The sequence below is a fragment of the Aulonocara stuartgranti genome, assembly GCF_965226115.1.
Source record: "Aulonocara stuartgranti genome assembly, chromosome: 3".
NCBI classification, from domain to species: Eukaryota; Metazoa; Chordata; class Actinopteri; order Cichliformes; family Cichlidae; genus Aulonocara; species Aulonocara stuartgranti.
The window spans coordinates 41,074,768-41,096,930 of record NC_138941.1 but is presented as its reverse complement, the minus strand read 5'-3'; the positions used below and the strand labels follow the sequence as shown (position 1 = coordinate 41,096,930).

The 22,163-nt window shown below is 42.0% G+C and overlaps 2 protein-coding genes across 2 annotated transcripts; one reads left to right on the top strand and one right to left on the bottom strand.

Annotated features, from left to right (window-relative positions):
• Window positions 1–485: 485 nt before the first annotated feature.
• Window positions 486–7,661, bottom strand: nelfa (negative elongation factor complex member A). Its single transcript, XM_082523338.1, has 11 exons — window positions 7,346–7,661; window positions 4,288–4,459; window positions 3,511–3,672; window positions 3,236–3,325; window positions 3,027–3,154; window positions 2,836–2,905; window positions 2,657–2,745; window positions 2,453–2,561; window positions 2,025–2,353; window positions 1,837–1,936; window positions 486–1,153 (listed from the first exon to the last, which is right to left on the bottom strand). Exons 1-11 carry the CDS (start codon window positions 7,553–7,555, stop codon window positions 969–971), a joined length of 1,644 nt encoding a protein of 547 aa, XP_082379464.1. The 5' UTR covers window positions 7,556–7,661; the 3' UTR covers window positions 486–968.
• A 1,872-nt stretch (window positions 7,662–9,533) lies between these two features.
• nicol1 (NELL2 interacting cell ontogeny regulator 1) lies at window positions 9,534–14,712 on the top strand. The gene is made up of 4 exons (XM_082512116.1): window positions 9,534–9,651; window positions 9,856–9,999; window positions 10,890–10,978; window positions 13,795–14,712. The coding sequence occupies exons 2-4, from the start codon at window positions 9,888–9,890 to the stop codon at window positions 13,864–13,866; spliced, it is 273 nt and encodes a 90-aa protein (XP_082368242.1). The 5' UTR covers window positions 9,534–9,651; window positions 9,856–9,887; the 3' UTR covers window positions 13,867–14,712.
• Window positions 14,713–22,163: the final 7,451 nt, after the last annotated feature.

Genomic DNA, 22,163 nt, shown 5'->3' with positions numbered 1-22,163 from the left:
TTGGACTGGTTGGCAGGTGTTTTTAGGTCCAGGTTATGATCTGAGTTTTCAGGTGGAAGGACACATGCTGCCTAATTCATGCTGTGCTAAGACTTTGAGAAATGCTCATGCCACACACAAAGACAATTATACTTGTTTCAAATGCAGATCTCTGCCCTGTGTTGGTAAATTAACTATTGTTGACTGAAGCCACATCAAGGTACTCATGAGCAGGGCAGGAAGTCAGACACAGGAAGGACGCAGATTAAATGTTGAAACAAAACCACACTGGAGACACACACCGTCTCATTGGAGATATCTTAATAAGCATGTGTTTAAAGGTGTAATATAAGTTAAACACATAATAAACCCCCACTGGTCAAAGTGAGTAAGAAAGAGACACCTGCTGGAGTCTGTCATTTTATTTTCTTCCCTTCTTTTGGAATAAAAAGGATGAAAAATTATTAAACATCTACCAGAAGGCTCCAAAACAGAGGTGGACAGCATTAAGAACTAGTTATTTTTCTTTATTTCATCTCATCTTTACAATGACCGTCTTCGTTAATTTCTGTGTCATCACAAAACATGGTTTGGTTCTGAAATGTAGAAGAATAAGCTGCAAACGTCACATTTGCACAGAAAAATACAGACGGCTCGTCGTCTTTCTAAACACGTGACATGCTTGTACCTCAGTACAAATGTTCAAAGGTGCCTGCCGTGAGAATAACTCGTATCTCTCTCCTGTCAACAGCATCATTCAGAAATCGGAAGTGACATAAAAACAATAAAAGGGTAAGGGAAACAACCCCCCAAAAAAGCAAGTCTTCAAAGAGTCCCACATTTTGGAGGTGCAGCAAAAGGGAGAACCTTTCTCTCCTTGACAATCTTTCACCCTCCCCGTGCTCGATTTGGCCCAAATGTGTATGCAAATACTTTGTAACTGTGCGTAAACACGTCTGAAGTGGGGATTCCTGAGCGAGCGCATCGCCTCAGGAGGTGTTGGTGATGGGTTTGTATTTCTTGAGGCGGGTCCACTGTCCTGTGGAGTAGTTCATTTCGAAGACTGTGTCTACCAGCATGGTGGTGCTGCCAGTGCCGTCGGCTTTGGGCAAAACCTCTGTGTGCTCGCTCAGCTTGATCTGGATGATGTCCCCCTGCTCCGGGCATGGGTTCTCTGCAGGGAATGGATGGGGGGTAGGGAAGGGTGGAGTTAGAGTGGTAGGCTGGTTAAGTTTTTGCCTTGTCAGATGTGCATAAATGCTGAGAAATTATGAGGGACATCTACTGTAGTTAAAACTGCATTTAAACTGAAACATATTCTGTAAAATCCTGCAGCAAATGTGGGGAAACTCTGAATGACTACAGGGAATTCAGATTTACACAGGCCTTGAGACCAGTCAGTGACCTTATTGACCTTCATTTGTTGGGAAAAATGTTGCTGGCAGGTGCTGGGTGAATTCAATGCAAACTGGAAATTGAGACTGTTCAAACACATTCATAGTAGAAGATGTGCCTCACTGCTACAACAGGTTTAACTTTTATTTAAAAAGGTGCACAATCTCCAAGTTTTACTGCACTTTGAGAGTTTGCAGACAAGTTTCCATCTTCCATCCAAACATGCATCTGCAGCAATCTGCTAGTGACCAAAGTCACATTGTGTTAAAGCTAATTTGCAAAAAAGGGGAAAAAAAGGGTGAAGTGAATGAAAACGGGTCTGACAGGAAATAAAACTGGTAAAATGGTAAACTAGATAAATAATCTGTACTTTTGGATACAGGCTCTGTGAGGGAGTAATATGCATTTATGAAAAAGCTGTTGTTTTTTATATTTGCATCAAGCAGCTAAAAACTCTCATACCTCTGGATCCAGCCATGAAGCCCAGGATGAGGGCCTTCTCCGGCCTCGTGACCTTGTTGGCGGTCTTGAACATCTCCTGGGCGGCGTACATCTGGTCTCTCTGACGGTCGGAAACAGTGGGGACAGATAATTTAGCTGACGTTTTAATATCCTCTGACTTTGAAAGTCTTGAAATGGTGTTTATTTACCGTAAGTGAGAGGTTCTTTTTGGGCTGTGGCTGTGGTGGCGTAGGGGCTGCTGTCGGGGTGGGGGTCTGAGGTGTGCTGGGAGGCTGAGTGGGGGTCTCTGGCTGGCTGGCTGTCGCAGCTGCTGGTGGTCCATTGCTGGCGGGGGTGGATACCGGTGTGCTGGGGGATGTGGGAGTTGCAGGGTTTGCTGTGGTTCCCGCGTTGTACATAGGCGGTCTCTGCTTGTACTGGCCCGGTAAGGTGGCGTTGGCACCTGTGGTCGCTGTCGCCGACTCCTCTGGCTGACGGGCCGCCTGCAGCGTGTCCCGTCCCGAACCACCAGCATTGGCTTTGGAGGAGGAGGACATGAAGGAAACGCATGAGCAGGGAATTTTACTTTATATGTTTGAGTGAGAAAGCGCTGAGCCCTGGGAGGTAGGCGGCTAACCTGGCTGTGCCTCGGAGCTGGGAATGTAAGACGAGGAGGGAACCATGCTGGGTGTGGCTGGTAGGTAGCTGGTTGACGGCAGAGGATTCTCGTTCAGCGACCCCAGTTTCTGAGAAACAACACAAAGGAGTGAACCTACGATGGCAGAGAGGCAAACGGGGGCTGGTGTGACAGAGAACAGTAGATATACGTTGGGTTAAATACCTGTGCGGAGACGAGGCCAGCAGCGTAGTCGGGTGTGGTGTTTTCCACCACAGCTTCTTCTTTGGCTGCTTTCTCTCCAGCCTCGGTTTCTATATCATAAAAAGAAGCACAGGTTAAGCACCGACAGTGTCACACTTTATTGCTCAAGAAAATCTAACTAAGGCTGTAAATTTACTTACCCAAAGTCTTTCGCCTCCTCTTAGCTTCTCTTCCAGCTCCAACCATATCCAGCTCTGAAATATCTAACAGCTGAACAATAGGAGAAAAAAACCCCTCTGTCACTCCAATCCTGCAGGAGCTCAATGAAAGCGAAGAACAAGGATGAAAGAATGAAAGCCGTAAGAAAAACGATACACTGGGTACGACTTACCTTGACCCCCCGCTCCTTACGCAGGGGCGTCCGTGCGGGAGCAATAGGTGTGCGGTTACTGGGAGGGCTGAACATACTGGGGGTGGTGGGGCTGCGGAATGGGGCTTTGGGAATCCCCTTGAGAGGAGCTGTAATGCAAACGTGGATGCAGTGAAATAATTTAAATCTTTTTTTAGTAGGACTTTTTTTTTTTTTTTTTTTTTACTTACTTGTGGTGTCAATCTTTTTGACCAATCCTCTCCCTTTGGCATGAAAAGGCACTCCGGCTGTCTTCTTCAGCTGCTGGGCTGTCTCTGTAGCTATAAAACAAATTGGTTTAAAACGTGTTAAGTTGGACAATCAATTTTTGAAGAACACCAGACACTCACAATCTGGCAGGCACAGTAAAACGAACACAAATGCACATCTTTTACCCCACCCCACGGTCTCTCCCCCCCATAGCTGTGGGACGTGGTGTGTATTGGCCATTATTAAATGAACTTACATTTCTGCAGCAGCTCTGCTCTCAGGGTTGCACTCTTGGGCTTCCTCTTCAGCTGGAAATGTTTGACGGGAGGTGTGAGGGGTCCCACCAGAGTAGTCAATGCACTTTTATTCAGGTACTGGCACTCCAGAGGAAGCATGGCCGACGCCTCGCACTCGCTCACTGAGGAGGAAGAGAAAGGTGGGGATGTTAACTGCAGCACTGACCACTGTGCTCCTCTGTCTGTGGCTGGTCAGACTGAGCTGACGAGTGTTTTTCATTAACAGATACTTTATCCCTTTGTTACTGCTGAAAAAAATTGAATTCAACATATAAGACAGCTCGCATAAGTTAAATAGAGCTCAAGTAGTAAAAACTTAAAATTAATATAAAATTAAGGAACTAAATTTAAATGAAATAGAAGTAAATATTTAAGTAAAATATCAAAACATGACAATTTAAATAAAAGCGTGGAGTTATGTTTCTGCAATCAACACTAATCTAAATACAGCGACAGGAAAAAACAGCAGAAGTGCTTCCACTTTAAACCTTTTGAGTCTTGCTTGTGGTCATCTTGCCTTCCAGTTTACAGATAAAACAACATGAGGGGAAACCACTGTACTACATGAGATCCGTCTACACCAGAAACCACCTGGGTAGTTTTCATGGCTCAGAATGGCTCCGCAAGTCATCTGAATATAGTTAAAGCAAAGACACTGTAGCTATGCACTTGCATTTATTTAAATGTGTAAGACATCAGCGCTCACCTGGAAATGATGCAAATGAATATAAAACTACCTTTCTCCCTGAGCTCTCCGAGAATATCCTGCACATTTGGATTCTGCTCCTCCAAGTCCAGATTCAGAGAGCCGGTCTCTGGGAAGGACTTGAGGATGTCTGCAACCATCAGCACCCAGGGCTCTGAGTCCACCGTAGCCAGCTGGATTATCTCCGACAGGGCCTCCTTCATCTGGCAAGAAAGGTGGTGTTAGTGAAACCTACAGACACTGTAGTTACTTTAGCATTAGTTCCACAGGTTAACAGCACACAACCGAGTCTGTGAATCTATTTTTGGTCTGCACTCATGGTTCAGAAAACACCGGTTGCTTACATGAAGAAACAACTTGCATCATATCCTCCCGGACAGCTTGAATATGAGTGTGTGTAATCACTTTAACTTTTCAGACACACACTTTTCCTTTAAAAAAAGCTCACACCTGACACACACCACCCCGACACTTTACAAATTGTAAGATAAATAATCACTCCTGTACAGACAAAAAAGTCCAGATTAATCAAACCCTCAGAGTGTGACTGAAATAATATAAAAGTATTCTGAATACTAGTTATTATCCCTGAGTATTTTCCATTTTTCCATCTTTTAAATTCACACCTCCTCCATCTCTGGAAAATCCAGCATGAATAAACATTCACATAACTGCGATTTCAAGACTTTAACAACTGGATACAAAGAAACCTGATTTTGTGCAGTGATGTTTATCAAAGGGAAGCCATCCAACATGCAACACGAGGAGGACGCCAGCTTCAACCAACCATTAAATGCAGTCATGTTAATATCCACGTGACAGAGTTAAGGCTATAGAGTCTGTCCACCTCCCTGCACTTATAGGTTCAGTGTTGCCAAAATCAACCCTGTTCCAAAATACTTTGCAAATGATATTTGTCACTGACTTTCCTCCATAGTCGATGCAAATGACAGTCAGTATTATTCAAGTCATCACACATTAGAGCAACCTCACAATGATAACTATGTTTTTGCAAAAGTAAACTCAAAATGCACCGTTCCAAATGTTTATGCAGGTTCAAAATCTTTTATTGGTTGTAAAGAACTGAAAATTGGTCATTTGCTCAATATGCAGCATTACTGAAATCAAAAGCCGTTTCAATCAAAAACATCTTAACAAACCAAGTTACATGTTAACATGGGATCCCTTCTTTCATAGAACCTTCGCAGTTCTTGCATCCATTGAACTTGAGTTCATAGATCTTTTCCTTGAGTATGCTCTAAGGTTCTCAATAGGGTTGAGGTCAGGGGGGCATGAGGACCACGCCATGAGTTTCTCCCCTTTTATGGCCATAGCGGACAATGCCACAGAGATATTGTTTGCAGCATGAGCTATATTGTCATGTACCCTAGCCTTAACATCCTCTTCTGTCACACCAACCCTCTGCATCACCAGACACCCCACGATGCAATATCATAATTTTTTATCATTTTTCAATATGGTGAATATTGCGTCAAAATATATTGTGATTTAGCAATTTTTCCTCAAATTTAAACTTTCATTATCAGTTGTATCCCACAAATAGCTGGCAGCCAGTAGCATTGCGCTCATTGACGAAGAGTCATTCAGACTGATGGCAGCATGTTGGCAATCTGTCTGTGTTTATAAGCTAGACAGCACTTATTTGCAAGCCTTGATCAGTGTCTCTAAGAGTGACTGGAGTCAGTCCAAGCACGATTGTGACTGTCTGCAGAAAGGTGGCCTCCTATCAGGGGACTTGTGCAATTTCCTTGTGATCAAAAGTGGTCATAAGTGCAAGATCCTCAAGCTGTGAGCAACCACAAGTTATAATCTGTTGCATGCAATCACCAGGCAGACATCAATTCTTTTTAAGCTATAAGGAGGTAGCTCTACTACTTTTACTCCTGTGACTGAGCCATTAGCTTGCTCTCAAACAGTTGAACCAATTTAATGCAAGTTTGCTCAGCTAACGTTATCGCAGGATGGTGGTTAAAAAGAGCTGAAGGCATTTAACTACAAAATATTAATATTTGGTGGCCCTGTGTCTATGAAGCATCGCCTTTTCTCCCTCCACACCTACTACATGTCCTCCTTCACTACATCCATGAATCTCTTCTGAGGCGTTTTCTTTTTCCTCCTGTCTGGCAGCTCCATTTTCAACATCCTTTCTCCAATAGATCCACTCTCCCTCCTCTGCACATGTCCAAACCATCTCAGCCTTGAACTCAATTGATTTCTTTTCATTTCTATCTAAATATTAACATTTTCAGCTCGGTCTTGTCTGTTTTTGTCAGAGCCACTGTTCCAAAACATTCATCATAGCAAGACTCGCTACCATCTAGTAAACCTTCCCTTTCACACTTGCTGCTCTCCTTCAAAACCACTTAATTAAAATAAATATTTGCATTAAAACAGCCAAGAGCTTCCGTGGTTTGCATACGGGAAATTACTCCTGAGCTTAGCCGCCAATTTCACTTAAACAACACACTTGAATGCTTGTTTTAAGAAACCCCATTAATAATTAGCTTAATAATTTTGCATTTGTTATTGAACAGTCTGGCTATATAAGCCACACAAATGACGGCTGTGTATCGTTTCCTGCGGGGGGAACAGGTGATCAGTGGGTCCGGGAGCTAGTACCGCCCTCCAGCCTAACGCCAGCTCTCAGCCGCCCATCCCACCACAATGTCCGTGCGAGCACCGCTAGGCTAGCGTTGCTCGCTGTAGCCGGTAAACAACCGCTGGAAAGACAAATGTGCGCAGGGGTAAAGTCAGCTCGGGAGCATCCTGTCGTTAGAGGGTAAAAGTGTTTCGTGCATTGAAGCCGGGGTTTAAGAAAAGAAAAAATGGGGAGCATGTCGAGGAAATAACGAGTTTGCCGCTTCTTCAGTTAGCCTTCGGATAAATATGGTAGCATAATGTTAGCTGGAAAGGTTTATTAATATTGTTAGGCTTTTAAATATGCCACTAAACCGTCACAGGGACCTCAGTGCTTTTTAAAATCTAGCGCAATTATCGGCTCGTTTCTCAGCCGTGTATCCGAGGTAACAACTTATCGTACCTTCCAGGCTAACACCGAGCTAACCCACCTCGTCAACGGTCCTCCGCGGAAGGTGCAGCATCCCGAGCAGGAGTTTCAGCTTCACCGGCGGCGACAAGCTCGAAAAACATAGCCGTATGTTGTCGATAACCGACACGGTGAGGAGCGAAGCGATGCTCGGAGGCGTCCAGAGCTCGTCCGTGGATCCTAGTTTGTTGTGAAGCCACAGGCCGGTGTCGCTGTCCTTCATCGACGCCATCTTGGAAAAAGAAGTGTTTTGAGTTCGGGCATTTTAACAGGCTACCTAAGAAAACAGCAGTCAGGACCCCGCCCATAACCCGGGGTGGGGTGGGGGGCAATTGTGAACGCAGAGCCGTGAGGAGACCGGGTGAAATCCACCTTTAAGTGTGGAACTGTACACAGTGTGTGGTTAATAAAGTTTTAAGAAGGAAGGTGTAAACAAGGGCAGATGCGGGAAGTCTTTGTTACCTCATGTAATACAGTGCTACACATCTGCCGAGCAGAGAAACATCTGTATTGTCATAATAACAGGTTATTTCAACCCTGCCCTGTCACAGTTTACTACACTACTGGCAGCCACACTTCTCACTGGTCCCCGATATTTGCTATGCTGCTTTTACTGCATTTAAGCAGCCTGTTATGTTAAACCACAGCACATCCAACCCATTTAATCGATGTCATATGTTTGCTGTGCTAAACTTTCCCACCTCTAGGATGAATAAAGTATATTATTATTATGTCCTCTTATCTTAAAATGTGTTTTCTTCGGGCTGCGACCTTTAGGAGTCGCCACAGCAGTTCACCTGCCACCGTATCCCTGACATCTTCCCGTCACACCAGCCCTCCCTCACTACATCCATGAATCTTCTCTGGGGCTTTCCTCTTCAACATCCTTTGTCTAATATATCCACTATCCCTCCTCTGCACATGTATAAACCATCTCAACCTTGTTTCTCTAAAGATCCAAAGTGCTGAACCTGAGCCATCCCTTTGATGGATTCATTTCATCATGAGTCCATCTTTTTGTCAGTGCCACTGTTCATACATCGCAGCAGGTCTCACAACCTTCTTGTAAACGTTCTCATTCACTCTTGCTGCTATCCTGACACTTGTCTCCACCCAATTCACCACGCCTGCATTCTCTTCTTCACCCCTCTCGTGCACTTGTCTTTTGCTTTAGGTGGTTGACTCCAAGTATTTAAACTCATCCACCTTCAATATCTGTAAATGTTCACCTCTCCACACACACATGTATTGTGCCTTGCTTTTACTTGATTTCATTCCTCTTCTCTCCTGTGCGTACTTCCACCTGCTCCACACTCTCTCCATGGATCACAGTGTTATCTGCAAACATCATAGTCCACAGAGACTCCAGCCTGAACTCATCTGTCAGCCAAGTTGTCACCACTGCAAACAAGAAGGGGCTCAGAGTCCATCCCTCATGTAATCCCACTCCCACCTTGAACTCATCCGTCACTCCTACTGCACACCCACCACTCTGTTATCATTCATGTCTCGCACCACCCTCACATACTTCTCTGCTATTCCTGGCATCCTTATATACACTTTCTCTAGATCCACAAAGACATCTTAAATGAGCTTGCTTCACTAATTTGTGCTGTTTACAAGTATATAGTCAATTATTATTTGCTCTTACTTATTACATGGGATATTAATTGGATATGTATCTATATCTTTACACTGTATAGTCGCCTCATTTAATGCCAGACTATAAACATGTAAATGTCAAAAACATGAAGATTCAGTGTGCTGCAGTAACAGACTAACTATTTCAGTTTAGTGCTTTTGTTCAACGTGGCTGTAAATCGCGCACCCTATTTTAAAAAGAAAATCATAAAAATGTAGTTGTATTTGATTTATATTAATGTAAAAATAGGTCAATGGAAATACACAATTTTAAATATTGGAATTATAGCTGAAACTGTGCATGTATGTATATACTGCACTCAATTTACGGAACAAAATGCAGTATTGATCTCTAAAATGTAGGTAATCAAATGAGGTATCTTTAATAATAATAACTATACTGCTTTTTACATTGAGTTTTTAAGTAAATATTGCTCTCTCGAGCTCTCTGTCTGTTATCCTGTTAATGAATGCATGACCTACCCATCAATAAACTCTACGGGTAAACTGCCCATCAAGGCTTTTATTTTTTTAAGTGCTGTCACCGGAAGTCTCGTTTTCGAGGCCCCTGGAGAAAATTTCAGCCAACCAACACGCATGCGCACTAATTTAATCTCCATACAACAGTACTCGGTGGGCATCTTGCGCTCATCTGGCGATCTGCAAACCATCATCGGCCGATTGACGGTAGGTTACCGTGCAGGTGGTCAGATAAGCGGTAATTACTCTGTGCGGGCTGAGCTTTTAAACACATACAAACATTTACTGGTTGGAAACTGGAGCATTATCTGAACAAAGCCCATCATTTTCCCCCTCATTTGATTGGCTGACGGCCGTGTAGGACATTTTCTGCCCTTTAATTTATACATTTTGCCTAATTGTACTCTCCAGATCAGAGGTGAGTAAGTGATCGCACCGTCGCCATGGCTTCCAGCGGGTATGTGCAGGCAGTGGTGCTGCTGCTGGCGCTGCAGCTCGTCTGTGTCGGGGCAGCTGATGCGGATCATGAGACGGGGACTGTCATCCCTGCCGAAAGTAGGTGGATTTAAAAATTAGATTAATTTTTCCCTCCACCTGTTGAGTACAAGTTTTGAGATGTTTTAGACGAGTATGTGTCCGCCACGGTGATCTTTCCACAGTCTAATGACTGCAGGTCTCACAGGGGTGCTGTTGAGGGAATTGTAGGTCATCTTAATTAATGTACGCTTGGATCATGAAACTGGGCCTCCACTGCTGCTTAAAGGCACACATACCGAGCAGGTTAGAAGGAAAATATACATAAGTGTGACTTCATGGATGCTCAGGTAGAAAAGCTTGATTATGTTGTTTGTAAATTAAAAGCTAGATGAGAAAAAAAATCTAGATGAACACTTCCACAAAGCTAAATTCTCTATATTTGTTTAAAATATTTGTTTCTTCAAATAAATGATCAATTCAAAGATGACAAAGCACAGCAGTCAGTCGCTTTCTGCTACAGACTAATCTCATTAATAAGATTTATGGTTCCTTTTTGTAAATGATGACTCTGGGTCAGGTCACTGATTCTCTACTTCTACTCAATACACTTTATAGTTTACGTCTGCAGCCACAAGAACACACCAAATCAGCATTAAATTGGAGTCTAATTTGATGCTTTCCAGTCATGCACACATACAAAAAAAATCCAGGCTCAAAATGTGAAAAACCATGAGTGTGTGTTCTGTTGTGTTAATGAAAAAGTGAAAAAAGCAAGATTCACAGTCATTTAGAGGTCATTGAATTGCATTCACATTATCATTATCAGTGATACATTCACCTCATAAATCACGGCATGCTACTCCCACCTACATCATTTGCATTTAGAAGTATCGGTGATACTGGCTCTGTACTAACTTGGTATCTCACGCCGCTGCCTTTGTTTCTGAACTCATTTCTGCTGTTTCCAGGTCGCCCGTGTGTGGACTGTCATGCCTTTGAGTTTATGCAGAGGGCGCTGCAAGATCTAAAGAAGACCGCTTTCAACCTAGATGCCAGGGTAAGTCCTCTCTAATTTCCTTTTCATTCTAGAGACTACTGCAGAGATTCATGCACCAGCTGATGTATTTCATAAAATAACTGATCTTCATGAGCCTTTGTGGTGGGGTGGCAACTGCTTCTATCAGTTCCCATATTGTTATATAGTAAATGTGACATTATGTGGTACGTTTTAGAATATGTTAATGTCTACATCTGCATTTTAGCGCAGGGTTAGTCCTTTTTCATTTATTTCCTGGTTTTTAGATATGAAAATTGTGGAGCGCAGCTTTTAGAGATTGCTGTGCTTCATTTTCCAAATGACCTCAGACACCCACACACTCCCATCACTGTGCCAAAGAGCAGTCATAATACCTGTGCCTATAAATTCCTGTGCTGCAAAGAATAGGGATTTTTTTTTTTGTCGCTATAGTTTGGATTGTTGTGAAATATTTTTGGAATTTGTACATTTTACACTTTAACTCCAAGCACACCGAGCTTACGTGTGAACTGTAGTACTGATTTCAATTCAGGGCACACATACCTGCTTTTGGATCAGCTGATATGACTTTTATTCTCTGTTTATATAATTTAATTGTGTGGACCCAAGAAATGAAGGTTAATGCGACTGAAAACAATCGCTGCACCCCTCGATTACTCTGACAGACAAGGAGATAAGTTAGATCCAGCCACTGTGACCCAAACAGCATGGCCAGTTGCCAGGAAGGGGGGGGTAAATGGATTGGTCCAAATGGAAATGAAGGGAAAGGTCTAGGAGGAGAGTCTAAAGCTGAGTGGAAGGAGGAGGAAGGTAGAGGCTGGAGACAGAGAGGAGGTGTAAGATGTGCAGAACTGTGCTCAACCTAGTGAACAGTCTACGATCAGGCAGCGTGCTGGAGCTGGTACGATTTATTTATGGCAGGAAGTGCTGAGCGGCAGCTGGTGACCCGACATCCCACGCACCTCACTCCACTCCTGTAGTCAAACACAGGCGCACAGAGAGGCTGGAGGAAACGGAGCGAGAGAAAGTGGCATGACACTTTACACTGTGCACAAGTTGCTGTAGGAGAACATATCCTAATATGACTAATATTAATATGACTGTGGATTAAGCAGCATCCATTATGATGTTTTCAGCTGTGTTCTTAGAACTAGAGTAGCTCTGTATCTGATTGGCTGCCCATCGCAAACAAAACGTTTAAACAGCAGGTGGGCGGGGCTGCTCTGTGCCTGAGAGGACCACATCAGGAGTAATCCCTTTTTGATTTCATACAGAGCCAAGACTAAAAATGTTGACGAAGATGAAAGTTTAGGGCAGCCTGAAACATGAACTGTTAGCTCACAGGGATCATCTGTCTACACGTTGACACATTATTCCTGACCATGAAACATCAAAAGTATAACGACAGGCAAGTTCAACAGTATTTCTTAGTTTTTTCTACATGATAAAGAAATGCTGCTGTAGTAATGAAAGAAGTGTGTCAGCATGATTTAAACTGTAAGATATAAATGTAAGATTAAAGAAAAATGTTCGGTTACTAATGTAACCCCAGTTCTCTGAAAACCGAGTGAGATACCTCACAGAGTGAGGTTTGAAAGAAAACAGAAAGTTTCTGTTACTTCACTGAAAATAGCATGTTGTTTTTTATTGTAGACACATTGTAGAAAACAGAAATGTGTAGAGTTTATTGCAATTTGTTTTTTTTTTAAATATTTATATTACTTAATTACTTTGGTGTAGTATCAGGAGAAGCTGCAAAACCTATTAAAATATAATTTAAAATTCCAAAATGTATGCTCTCCTCCTCGGATTGGAGTCCATGCCGGGCTGATTATGTTTGACACTCGTGGATTCTTCTGTGTACCATGATGAGATTGAACAACTTCATCAAAATGGTGTGAAACTAATCGTCTGATTCCAAGCATCACTAAATCAGAGAAAATGGTTATTGATCATGAACCAGTGCTCATCAGAATCCACTCAATAACTGTCAGCCGTCCTCATATAAATATTTAGCTGTTGGCAGATACACATCAATAATCTGTGTGCAAGCCTGCAGCAGTGATTCAGAGCTTGCTGATGCTAGAGAGCGTCCTTATTAAATATGGAATTGCAATGGTTTGGCAACTTAACAGCAGGCTTGGGTAAAACAGCCATGAAGGTCATGGGAATACGAGTACGGGCCTTACAGAGCCCGTGTGAGCATGCTGTTACAGAACAAGCAACAAAGCACACTGCACATCTTTCCTCTCAAGGCAAACCTCTGCCATCAGGAAGAAGACTCAGGAGGGCCAAAGTGCAAAACAAACTGCCTGAAGCTATTGTTCCTTCCAGCCTCCAATAAGCTACTGAACTGCAGAGTTACAGACTAGCAGAATAAAAACCGATGTGCAAGACATGGACAGTAAGCACTTTGTAAACCTTAGAAATTCTTTGTAATTCGGTTAAACCTCTTTATTCAGTTTTCTTTTATGTTGATGTTTATGTTTTATTTGCAGTCGTGATGTTGTGGCTTATATTTGTTTAAATCTGCGAGGTTTGAAAAAGCTGTCATGTAATAAAAATCCCGTGGCAGCATCTATGGTTAAAACTTAAACTGTAAAATTATAATTGTATCAAAATATCACAGGGAAATACAAACCCTAATCGAAGTAAACTGGGATACTGTGCAATTATTCACAATAGAACATAGAAACATATCAAATGCTTTAAATGAAACGTTTTAATATTTGATTTTTTTAGAACATTTTGCAGCTGATGAAGACAACAGGTCAGAAACCTGATATTTAATGTAGTAAAATGTTGTGGTTTTTTTGTTTGTTTGTTTCCTGCTGCAGACAGAGACGCTGGTGCTGAGGACGGAGAGGAGGGCTCTGTGTGACTGTATGCCCACCAACTCGCTGCGCTGAGCTCCTGAGGACACGTCCCGCTCTAACAGCACCTCGACACACTTCAAAAACAACTCTGTCCAGAACCTCTGCTCATGTACAGCAGCTCTCATCTTTGCATATTCACACAATAGGCACTTTATTTTGTTTTCTCTCATGTCACTGTTCAGTGAAGCTCTGATTTAAAGTCACGAGGCATGCTTTCGTTCTGCCTTATCTGGGATGACTTTTATACCGCTGACATGGTGTATCAGACACCTGTGAACTTAGATTGTTTTCACTGACAGCCGCTCTCATGTGTCTCCTATAAAGCGTAAACACTTTTGGACTTTTTCGACTGTATAATGTGGATAGGATGTGGTACGTATCTGTAAACTTGTTGAATGTCTTGTACGAGGTTAAGGTTTACACACATTGAACTGTAGCATCACACAGAGTTCATTCAACGGCTCAACATTAGATTTCGGTTAGTTAAATTATTATTAGGAATCTGACAGTAATTGACTGATTCAAAGGAATTGTTTGGGAGGTTTACAAATGAAACGTTTGTAAAGAAATGAAGTTTTACCTCTTTGCAAAAGGGGACTTGTAGGTCTTGATTTAGCACAGCACTGTAGCATGAATTTTCAGCACTTTTATTTAACCTGTTGTTAATATCGATTGTATGTATAGATTATGTACATGTAGACGGGTATGTGGAACGGAGGAGTCATAAGCAGGGGAGGGAGGGGTGAACAGACCTGCAGCAGGGAACATGGAAGTAGAAATAGTAACTGTCTTACTGTTGCTTGTTAATAAACAGCGTATTTATGTCACAATGAGCCCCATTCACTGTCTTATTGTTGCACCTTTAAATAAAAACAATGAATGACCTTTACTGCTTGTATTCTAATGAATTACAGTCCATTCAGTTATTTTCATTGCTTCTTGGTCATGCAGCTCACCAGTCAGGCATTAACAGTATGACTGCTGACAGCTAATAACATTCATCATCTCGTCATCATAGCACCCATTGGTGACATTTTTTCCTCAAAGTTGAGGTGTTAGGAGGGAACATGTGCAAGTGTAAGAATTTGACCAAACTGTGATGCAGCTCTTCTGGGGTGTTTGGACAATGTTCTGCTGGGAAACCTTGGGTCCTGTTTCTTTGACATATACCACCTTTTGTTGTCCCCTTTGCTTAACATTGGCCATCCAAAGAGAGAGATGGTGTGAAAATCAACCAACACAGTGGTTGTAGAGAACCACCTCTGTGTTCTCCATCAAATGGCCCAATGGGGAGCTAGAATGCTGTTTGGTTGGAATGGGAAAGCAAATGACAGCAGAGTTCAACACAGAGGAAGAATCCCCCAAAATCACCAAAGATAAAAAAGACACTAAAATGTGCCTTTAGGTCCCAAGCCATCAGCCCACATGTCCAGCAGTCATCAGCTACACAGATGTCATGATAAGCTAACCAAAGGAGGAGATATCCAGATGTGAAAATTCCTTTCCATGCATGGAGGCTTTCATCCAAATCCAGGACCCTGCAGCTCTGTGAGCAACAAAAAAGTGGAGTGCCAGTGCCATGATCCAGGATGAAACAACCAGCATGAATACATCGGGAAGCGTGTCCCTGAGATGAGCTGCTGCAAGAGTGCTTCAGGCAGCTGATAGCAGACAGGGATGGTGGTAAGGATGAAGAAGTATTGTGCAAGATCAAGCCTTGCCATGTGATGTACAAGTGACAGACTAAAGAAACCCTACCAGTGGCTAGTCCATGACAGTACATAAACAAGCCCCAAGAGGGCTCCAGATCCACAGAGGCCAGCACACAGCTATCACAGCCGATCCAAGTTACAGACTGCAAAGACACCATAGAGACAGTCGGGCATATAGTAGCAGCAGTGTTCATTGGATGACATAACCAAGTGGCTAGGATAGAGTACAGGAACATCTGTGCCCCATATGTACCTGGCTGAGATCGACACGGCTAAGGTCCTCAGGTACTTCAGCCTCCAGACAGACAAGTAGCTGTTGGCCAACCAACCAGACATAATGGTGGTTGACAAGGAGCAGAAGCAGTTGTGATAGTTGTGGCAATCCCAGTGGACAGCAAGATCAGGAAAAAGGAGCATGAGAAAACAGAGACGTACCAGAGGCAGATATCTTGAAGCATTCTCAATCATCCAGGTAAAGCTGCTCCAGAAAGGTTATTTTGTTCATCTGGACGAAGTTGAAATGTTGTGCCACTTCAGTCTTTGGGCCCTCATCTCAGTATTTTATTTGGCTGAGTGACGAAAAATTTCTATTACTGAAAACGCTTCATCCAGATGAACAGAATCAGCTTTCTGAGAACTGGAGCAGATGTGGAAGTTAAAGTCCAAAGTGGTTCCAGTGGTCAAAGGAGCATTAAAGGAGCTGTAACTCCAGCAGACCCAGCACAACATCAGAGGTCTCCGTCAAGAGGAGTGCAGTTTTAGGAACATCTATGATACTGTGCAGAACCCAGGCCTCTGCTAGAGGACTTGAGCTTGGGGATCACACATATCCCTGTAAAACGTATTAGATGTTGTCTAGACTTTGTCAAACGATCTTTTCCTCAGTAGAAGATCGATAAAAGATTAAATATGGAATGACCTGATATGCGGCTCTCAAAGATGCCAAAGGTCGTGCTTTTTTAGCTGACTTCATCTCCTCCTACATTACTAACATTTTTTTCTATTTATTTGCAACAGGGATTACTGTTGTAGGTGCCACATCTCTACCAGCAGGAGGAGCCCTAAGTAAAGAAGGACTGCCAGCTGTGTCGCAGTGATGCAGCACTCTGTAGTCCCCTCATCTATAAATGAGATGGGCTGAAATCTGTAAAAAGATACAGAAAGAGGAAAACCGAGGAGCTACGTTGGCTCACGGAGTGCCCGCAGTCACCTGGCAGGAGTCGCAGGCCTGAGGCATCACGGCGCACCGCAGGGCACAATGGAGGCAAATCCTCTCATACTGCACCACAGCACACACAATCACAGGCAACTGAAACATCCTGCTGAGGCAGCTTCACCCCGTCAGGCTTTTACTGGTTTGAGTGATTGAGCTTCAGGCATGCAGGGATGCTGAGTTTACGCTGAATCACTCTCACTTCTTGTTGTCAAGCAGCCTCCACTTTCTTCCTCTCTCGCTCTTACTCACTCGCTGGCTTGCTCGCTCCACAGAGCTCTCTTTTATCTGCTCCGGGAAAAGCTGCCTGAATCATTGAACCAGCTGTTTGAAATTCTTTGACGGGGGGCAAGCAAGCAAAATCCTCTGGATTTTCTCTGGCTTTTATCCCTCTTTTATACTTGGGCATTGCTTTGACTTTGCCACAAAATTTTCCTCACCTTGCGTGACCGTGGGACTTATTTAGCATACCAGAATTTAGCATACCAGTAGGCAGGATGAATGTGAAGCATGGAGGTTTATAATTCAGTCATGTACTATGTGTTTTATAAAGTCACTGAGGATAGATAGGCAGGCAGGTAATGTATGTGACAAAGAAAGAAGCAAAGTGCAGCTCTGCTTAATGATACTACAGGTGAAAGACAGACAATGAAGCTCTCCCAGATGATTACTTAGATCATTATTTTTGAAGCCAAATCTCAGAAAGTTGTACTAATTTGTCATATTTATTCAGACTAGAGCTCAAAAAGATGGCAAATTAAAAACCTAAAAACATCAAGCTCAAAATTCTTGTTTAAATGATTTGACATCTTAGAGTGAAAAGTTTCTACAGAGGGGATATTGTGTTATTTTATGACTCTATAAACCTGGAAATACTAACAATGAGGGAAAGGCTCAATTTTAGAGAAGAATAGAAGAATAGAATAGCCCTTTATTGTCACTGTACATGTACCACGAAATGGGGAATGTAGTAAATCTCTGATTGTAGCTCCTCCGTTTTGTTTGCGAGGGATCCGGCGTTGGTGATGAGATTTTCACTATATTATTAAACATAAAATGTTTTCAAAAGTCAATATAAACAAAGAAGACTTTAAAAACTTTTAGAAAGTAGTGAAAAGCTAGTACAACTAACTTTTCATTGCACTAATTTGCACCGATATCTGTATCAAGCCTCACTGTGCCCACTGTGGTGTCATAGCTTTGTTAGCTATTGGTTTTGTTTTTTATTAATTTATACATTATAATGACTATATTGCCAGGTTCGGTTTGCTGTTTGCCAAATTTAAGTTACTTATGTTGGTTTGCTAGTTATAGCTTACAATAACATTAGCTAACTTCTTGGCTAATGCTAACTGAATAAATGAACATCATTGGACAGTTGGGTCACTGATTCTGGACCAATGTTATTCTGATAATGTATGAACAACACCAACACTGAGATGTTAGATTGTGCAAATGCCACAGTACACATCTTCCAAAACATTTTCTTTGCGAAATCCTCCAAATCCTGCTTCCGTTTGTCAGCTTTGTTGGCGAAAGCCACTTTGTCCACCAGTTAGAAGATATCATGTGACACACAAACAAGTCCAGTTCTTCTTTCAACATTTCCCAGCTTCAATCAAACAATCAATCAAAACTAAACAATCAAATTTGTTAAAAACAATGAATTACACAATTTACCTTTTGGAAAATAATTCATTCAGTGACTAATATCCTTTTTCACTAAACCTGAACATATTAACTTGATTAAAAAAAAGAAAAAAAGAAGACCATGTCATTGAAAACAAACCATGTCAGATGAACTTGTTGGCATCTGAAGTCTGTAAATTACATTAAAGCTAAATAGAACAAAATCTAAAAATTAATCTACGCATAAAATCTTTGCCCAGTAATTTCTTGCCTTACAATATTTACATTTATTCTTATTTGAATACTTTATTTAAGTAAAGTCACCCAACAGTTGTTTGCTCACTGCGTGGTTCAGGCAATAGTTACTCGAAAGCTCTAAATGCAGAATGAAGAACATTTTACCTGCATGTTTATGCTGTTATGGGAATGTAAAAAACTGATTCTGCTGATCAAATTCACGTCATTTATAAATGAAAATTAAATGAAAATTTAGTTAAGCAACAGAAAATACATTGCTCGCAAAATCTCTGCAGGCTTTTGAGATGTATTATAATAAGATTCATATACACACACACAGACACACAAAGAATAAAAACAAAGAGAACATTAATCTTGAAACTGAGACCAATATTTTTATTTCATTTCAAAACATTTTTACTGTCCCTTATGTTTGAGACAGTGCCTCAGTTAATGCACTTCATTTGCCTTATATGGATCATGACCACGATGAAGCCACGAGCCTGGAGAGCTGCAGAGAAAGAGCAGATAAACATACATGTTAACATGTAAGCTACAAAAACATGACAGAGCATCACATTCTTCACTTGGTGAACTGCAGATTACGTTCTCTTGAGATTAAATGTTATTTTGCTTTATGATCTTTTCCCTTTATGATGGAAACAAAAAGTTTGAAGAGTGTGAGAAGTATACTGAGACATACAGGCAGTGTGCAGCGAGGGATTCATTTCTCTCAGCTCATTCAGCATCAGGTCTGATTTCACCGTCAGAACCTGCTGCTTTCAGCACATCTTCAAGACTGAGGTTTTCCAAAGCGATCTCCATGAGTTTCTCATCTTCTTCACTGACATTCAGGAGTTCCCCGTTGGCCAGGGCCGCCTCATCTCCAAGGAGTGCACCAACAGACATCTCAACCCTGAGTCCGGCAGCCAGAAGTGTCTCATTTCCAGACTCTGAGCCCAGGAGCTCTTCATATCCGTAGGTTGCGCCGAGGGGCTCATCCCCAAGAGCTGCTGCCAGAAGTATGTCATCATCTCCAAAATCTTCACCCAGGGCACCACCAGACATCTCAAGCCCAAGTCCTGCAACTAGAAGTGTGTCACTTCCCAACTCAGTGTCTAGGAGTTCTGCATATCCAAAGGTTGTGGCCAGAGACTTCACATCTCCAAAGCCTTCACCCAGGGCCGCCTCATCTCCAAGGAGTCCACCAACAGACACATCAACCCCGAGTCCTGCAGCCAGGAATGTTTCATTCTCCAACTCTGTCCCCAGGAGCTCACCGTAGTCAAAGGATATGCCCAGAACTTTGCCGTAACTCTGCACATTCTGTAAGAGTTTCTCATATTGTGTAGGATCTATGTCGAAGTCTTCAGGGTTGTACTCTGCTGAATCAGAAGGTGTGGGAGTGATGACATCTGTTAGTAAATGACAGGCACTCAAACAGCTCTAAGTTTAGACCTGCACCTTAGTAAATTTCTGCTTTAAATAATCCCTTACCTTCATCATATACAGCTTTGTCCTCTATCGGTGCTGCACTGGTCAGAGCAACAAGAGCAAAACCCATGAACAAGTCTTGGACCTTCATTTTCTAAAAACAAAACCCAGAAACTTCAACACTTTACAAAAATGCACCCAAACGCTCTTTAAATATTTAACACCTGATTTAGTGGGAGAAATGAAGGAACTACACTCACCTTTACTCTGTCAGTCGCTGAGTAGAAGCAGAAGTTAAGGTGTTAGATGTTTTCTGACTGTCTGACTTCAGTTATATACTCCTCTGAGGCGTGCATTTGTTTGTCCTGTTACTTTAGAGAAAAGCTCGTCCAATGAAAAGTTTCTACGCCTCTTTTGGTCACAAGGAGTGCTCCGAGATATCTGCTGCACCTCGTGCTCACATGCAGTGCAGAGAAACACAGTAACATCATCAATAAACTTCAAACACTGATCAGATGGACATTCAGAGGTGAAAGTGGGCTGAAGCCCTCTGCAGCAGAGCTTTAGATTCACGTGTTTTTGTTTTCTCCATTTAATTTAGTTTGAGTTTTTTTGTGGGTGTGATAACCTTTATGATAACTTTGATTCATCATGTAAAGGAGGCATATTTATTAAGGCAAGAGTACAGTAATACGTAGACATAAACATCTTACATTAATGCCTCCTCAGACTGGTTGTGTTGATAAATCTCACTAAACTTTAAAGAAAAAGTCCTGCATAATACTGTTTTTTGTTGCTGTTAATGTTGTGATGTGTTGCAGGTGTTCCAACTTTCAGCTTACCTTTGCTGAGCCCAGAGGGCAAGGCAAATACACGAGAGGAAAAATAAATATTTACATTTCTTTTTTTTGCTAAATATGTTTGAATGGTTTTTTTACTGGGTCCTGATAGAACATATTTAATTTATATATTGTTTAGTTTTAGCCTGTAAGAACCTTTACTCTGGCACTTGTTACCTTGACCTTTGACTAATGACATCTATCCAGTTCACTGAGGTGAGTCTATCTATGATACGTGTACGTTTTCAGACTCTGATAGGACGCAGAGGTGCGCGGAGAGGAGCAGATTCAAACCCAGAATCTTCATCATTCAAGCAGCAAAAAATAAAGAAATGTCAAGATCACTTTGTCTCTATCAGAACAGACAGTGTGGGTTAAAGCAACAAGATCCCAACACGCTAAATGTGGGACAGAGTGAATGCTTATGTGGGACAAACATGTGTTACAAATTCTGTATTTCGTTTTTTTTTCCAGAGATTTATTTGTGTTTTCATCGTATTCCAAGTCTTGTGACTTTGTGACACGTCATTCATGATGACAGGTTTTCTTTTACATCTAGTGAATAAAAGATGGACTTCAGTCAAGTCTGTCCTGCAGATAAGAGAGTCAAACAAAATGTGGGACATTTTCTAAATGTGTGTAATAGGGAGGAGGGCTAAAGATGTCCCATGCCTATGTGGGGCCAGGACCTTATCCCAGAAGACACTGGGAGATAGGTGCGGTACAACATGGACATGTAGCCCATCGATCAAAGAGAAGCAGGTTTAGGAGTCAGCTGAAAGCACATGGAAAACATGCAAACTGCACACAGAAAGGCCCACAGGTTTGACCCAAGAAGATCACTGTTATAAACGGATAAACTGACTGAAATCTCTCCAGACATCTGTGTGAAATGTTTCAGATTAAACACGATTAGTTTTGATGACTACAGTCAGGACCTTGATCACATCTGTAGACTCTTGATAAGATGACAGACTGTTGAACGCTTTCAATGTTATTTATGCACAGAATGAAGAGTCAATCCACGCCTGATCTTTATGTGGCAGGAAATATCTTTTTTCTATGAGAAGTTTCCCGACTCTTCTTTTTCAACGGCTCTTCTGCTTTCACTGAGACCCGGGGGCGAGGCAAATAATCCGAAACAAATATTGTTAACAAATATTTACTCTTTGTTCTGCTAAGTATATTTGGATAATAGATGTCTTCTTACAACAGGGAAATGTCCCATCCAGTGAAATGTTTTCTCATGTTTTGCAAGTTACGTGA

Coding starts and splice junctions, on each gene's coding strand:
- nelfa (XM_082523338.1), bottom strand. CDS start 7,555: ATGGCGTCGATGAAGGACAGCGACACCGGCCTGTGGCTTCACAACAAA. Junction 2,562..2,656: donor CTGGCCTCGTCTCCGCACAG/GTATTTAACCCA, acceptor GTTGTTTCTCAG/AAACTGGGGTCGCTGAACGA. Junction 1,154..1,836: donor CTTCATGGCTGGATCCAGAG/GTATGAGAGTTT, acceptor CATTCCCTGCAG/AGAACCCATGCCCGGAGCAG.
- nicol1 (XM_082512116.1), top strand. CDS start 9,888: ATGGCTTCCAGCGGGTATGTGCAGGCAGTGGTGCTGCTGCTGGCGCTG. Junction 10,000..10,889: donor GACTGTCATCCCTGCCGAAA/GTAGGTGGATTT, acceptor TGCTGTTTCCAG/GTCGCCCGTGTGTGGACTGT. Junction 10,979..13,794: donor CTTTCAACCTAGATGCCAGG/GTAAGTCCTCTC, acceptor TTCCTGCTGCAG/ACAGAGACGCTGGTGCTGAG.